General features: G+C 39.5%; 1 protein-coding gene across 1 annotated transcript in view; it reads left to right on the forward strand.

Annotated features, from left to right (window-relative positions):
• Window positions 1-4,636, forward strand: part of NBEAL1 (neurobeachin like 1) — a 211,707-nt gene that overhangs the window by 202,481 nt on the left and 4,590 nt on the right. Inside the window, exons 54-55 of the mRNA XM_008073238.2 lie at window positions 585-733; window positions 2,524-2,659. Of these exons, the coding sequence (XP_008071429.2) occupies window positions 585-733; window positions 2,524-2,659 (285 nt within the window). The remainder of the gene's footprint in view (window positions 1-584; window positions 734-2,523; window positions 2,660-4,636) is intronic.

The raw sequence follows: 4,636 nt of genomic DNA on the forward strand, positions 1-4,636 counted from the left end.
TCACCTGCTGGGCTCTGGCGATCCTTCCGCCTCAGCCTTCCAAGTAGCCGGAATTACAGGCATGCACCACCACACCCGGCTGATTTTTCGATTTATTGTAGAGATGAGGTCTCACTGCCCAGGCGGGTCTCGAACCCGCGAGCTCAGGCAATCCACTCACCTCAGCCTCCCAAAGGCGCGGGATTACAGGCTGAGCCACCGAGCCCGGCTTTTTGTGCAGAGGCAGGGTGTAAATAAGCAAGCCCTGGATTTCATATATTTATTTCCTTTCAGTGATAACTTTTTAAATGTTAAGAGTATCTGTTTTCTTTTGTTCTAAGAATGTATGCTTTTTTTTTTTTTACTGAATAAGAATTTAGTATTTCTTTGGAGGGAGTGAGATTTCTTTTTTAATACTTATTTCACAATCTGATTTGCAATCACTTTAATAATATTGCCTACACACTTTGTCTTTAAATGTAAGCATAGTTTTACTCTAAAATTTTAAACGAAATAATTATTCTGTTACAGTCAGAGTTTTAACTGACAATATGAAATTCAGTTTTATTTAAGATTGTTAAATGTTTTTCATCAACTCTCTGCAGGATAAGAATGCATTACATCTGTTTTCTGTAAATGGAAAGTATCTAGGATCTCAAGTCTTGAAGGAACAAGTTTCAGATATATGTATAATTGGAGAACACATTGTCACAGGCAGCTTACAAGGATTTCTGTCTATAAGAGATCTCCACAGGTAAATAATAAAAATTACTGAAATATCACTTAAGAAAAGGTAAGTCGGGCTCGGTGGCTCAGCCTGTAACCCCACGCTGTGGGAGGCTGAGGTGAGTGGATTACCTGAGTCCACGTGTTCGGGACCCACCTAGGCAACTGTACAATAAATCAAAAATTAGCCGGGTATGGTAGCGCGCACCTGTAGTTCCAGCTACTTGGAAGGCTGAGGCGGAAGGATCGCTGAGCCCAGCAGGTCGAGGCTGCGGTGGCCGGGAGTGGCCACTGCACTCCAGTCTGGGTGACGAGAGTGAGATTCCAACTCAAAAAAAAGAAAGAAAGAAAAAGTAGCAGTGCTTCTAGTCTAGAGTGGAAATTAGGAATTTAAGATTTTGAATATTTTAGTTTAACATTTATTGTTTAAAAATGCTTCTTTTGTCATCTATGGAAAAACTGGGGAAGCTAAAGTAAATGAAATGTATATATTATTCCGTCTTATATATGCATAGGTAAGTACTGTGCTGCTTACTCAGAAGAATTGACTTTGAACCAGGTGCAGTGGCTCACACCTGTAATTCCAGCACTTTGGGAGGCTGAGGTGAGAGGATTGCCTGAGCCCAGGGTTCAAAACCATCAACAGTGTGAGACTCCAACTAAAAAAAAAAAAAAAAAATAGAGCCAAGCACAATGGCTCAAACCTGTAATCCCAACACTTTGGGAGGCCGAGGTGAGAGAATTGCCTGAGTCTAGGAGTTCAAGACCAGCCAGGGCAACTTAGACCTCATCTCTACAGCAAATCAAAAAATTAGCCAGGCGTGGTGGCTTGCGCCTGTAGTTCCAGCTACTTGAAAGGCCGAGGCTGAGGTATCACTTGAGCCCAGCAGATGGTGGCCGCAGTGGCCGTGAGAGTGCCACTGCACTCTAGCCTGGGCAACATAGTAAGACTCCAACTCAAAAAAGAAAACTAAATTATATGATACCAGTTATATGTGCAAGAGGAGTTTTGAAGACATTAAGAATTACTGTGAATCTGACTAATCAGAGGATCCTTGAAATAGAAATTGAAAGAGGGAGGGAGGAATTGAAATGAAGATAAAAAGAGGGAGGGCCTTCTTTTGGAGGTGGGAGATAGGCAAGTTGTGGGAAAACAAAGCATAAAAACACAGGGACAGCAATGAGTATGGCATGTACTGTGCAGAGTTTCAGGCATACGGTCAGTGCAAATGTCCACTGATTACCTGAGACTCACAGAATGGTGATGGGTGCAATAACTTTATTTCCACCGGTTTTACGAAGGATACTAAGGACAAGAATCTAGTTAATATCCACATAGAATCCTCCCTGTTTTCCTTTATCTCTCACTTTCCCTTTACTTCCACCAGCATTCCTTTTTAAAAGGCTCTTAGAGGATATTTGCCTCAGATAAATGATGTTTATTAATAAGATGTAAAAATATGGTCTCATTATAGAGTGGATTGGAAGATTGAATAAAATGAATAAGTTTCTCTATAAAATAAGGAAAATAATTTTATATATTAGGTTGATGGTTCTTTATTAACATTTGATTATATATGGTTAGAAGAAAAATAGATGTTGAGAATAGAGGGAAAAGTCTATTTAATCTACTTAATATCTTAAGTAATGCCATAAATGTGGACCCTTGTGTAAGTCACTTAGACTTTCTGTACCCAAATTTTCACATCTATCTATAAAATTAGAATGCAGAACTATATGTTATTTTCCAGGTATAAAGTTCTGTGAATACATTATAAATTCATGTATTTATGTCTGTATTTTTTATTTCTCTTCTAGCTTGAATCTCAGCGTCAACCCATTAGCCATGCGATTGCCTATTCACTGTGTTTGTGTAACCAAAGAATACAGCCATATTCTTGTAGGTTTAGAAGATGGCAAATTGATTGTAGTGGGTGTTGGCAAGCCAGCTGAGGTAAAAATCTAACATCAGTTAATTTCACTTCTCATACTATTGGAAATTCCTTTGCTTCCCTTTCATTCCAGCTGAACCAGAGTCTCTATTATAGATAAGCAAGTTAAAAAGCAAATTTCATTTTTCAAAGAGCAGTAAATGAAAAGAGAGGATAAAGAAAACTCTTCAAGAGTGATGTTTATATTATGATATGAGTGAAAGCACACATTTAGCAGTTCCCCTCTGCCATTCAATCTGAATGAGAAAAATCTTATTCGAAATTTAGATTTAAAACCACTACTTGAACCGGGTGTGGTGGCTCACACCTGTAATCCCAGCACTTTGGGAGGCAAAGGCGAGAGGATTGCCTGAGTACAGAGGTTTGAGACCAGCGTGGTCAACATGGTGGGACCTCATCTCTACAATAAAATCAAAAAATTAGCTAGGCGTGGTGGCATGTGCCTATGGTTCCAGCTACTTGGAAGGGTGAGGTGGAAAGATTGCCTGAGCCCAGTAAGTTGAGGTTGCAGTGGCCGTAGCATGCCACTGCACTCTAGCCTGGGTGAAAGAATGAGACTCCAACTCAAAAGAAAAAAGAAAAGAAATTGAAAAAAAAAAAAGCAAAAACAAACAAAAAAGACGACTACTTGGATTTTTAATACATAAAAGTCTTTTTAAAAAATGAAATATAGGCAGCCTATAATCCCAGCACTTTGGGAGGCCCAGGCGAGGGGATTGCTTGTGCCCGCAGGTTCGAGATCAGCCCAGCCAACTTGACAAGACCTCATCTCTGCAATAAATAAAAAACTAGCTGGGTGTGGTAGCACGCACCTTAGTTCCAACTACTTGGAAGGCTGAGGGAAGGATCACCTGAGCCCAGCAAGTTGATGCTGGGGTGGCTGTGAGTGTGCCACTGCACTCCAGCCTGGGTGACAGAGTAAGATGCCAACTCAAAAATGAAAAGAAAGAAAGAAATATAGGAGCTGGATGCAATGGCTCATGCCTGTAATCCCAGCACTTTGGGAGGCTAAGGTGGGAGGATTGCCCAAACCTAGGGCTTCGAGACCAGCCTGAGCAACATGGACAGACCTGGTATCTAAAACAAATTTTTAAAAAAATTAGCCAGGCATGGTGGCACATGCCTGTGGTTCCAGCTACTTGGAAGGCTGAGGCAAAAGGATCATCTGAGCCCAGCAAGTTGAGGCTACAGTGACCATGATGAACCTGGTCAACAGAAAGAGACCCCAACTCAAAAAAAAATGTAGGTTCAAACAATAAAAGTACTTTAACAAATACCCTGAATAACTCACGTTAGTTGACCTTTTGCTAAAACATCATTTTTTACTTGTAACTATAAATATCCCTATATAATGTGCTTATTCTCACTGAGATTTCCATAGTTAAATTTACTTGCTACTGGTTTATCAATTAATGAATATTTAGAGATTGTAAATCTAACTCTTGTTTGTAGGAAAACTTACTGACTATACTCCAGGTAATTTAGTGATTCTTCCAAATTATTTTATTACATAGAATTAAATTAAACATAAATGTTTTTGAGTCAGCACTGGTCTTTTCTGAGAAATCTAACAATATAGCATCTGAAGAGGTTATTTCATGGGAAGAAATTACTATCATACAATCAGTGGTTATAATAAATATGTTATATTTCATAGGACTCTTTGTTTTATAAATATTTTAACTTTTTTTAGCTGTTATACTTATTTCTCAGGATATTATTTTAGCAAAAAATAGGTCTTATTAAAGTGATTGCAACATTAGTTTCAGATGTAACATTCCCCCAAGCAATATCAACAACTCTGTATCTCAGCATTTCACTTTTACTTAAAACTTTTTTTTTTTTTTTTTTGAGTTGGAGTCTCACTCTGTCACCCAGACTGGAGTGTAGTGGCCGCTCCCAGCCACTGCAGCCTCGACCTGCTGGGCTCCGGCGATCCTTCCGCCTCAGCCTTCCGAGTAGTCGGAATTACAGGCGCA

This window comes from Carlito syrichta, unplaced genomic scaffold, assembly GCF_000164805.1.
Source record: "Carlito syrichta isolate Samal-C Ts95f unplaced genomic scaffold, Tarsius_syrichta-2.0.1 Scaffold315782, whole genome shotgun sequence".
Taxonomy (NCBI): domain Eukaryota; kingdom Metazoa; phylum Chordata; class Mammalia; order Primates; family Tarsiidae; genus Carlito; species Carlito syrichta.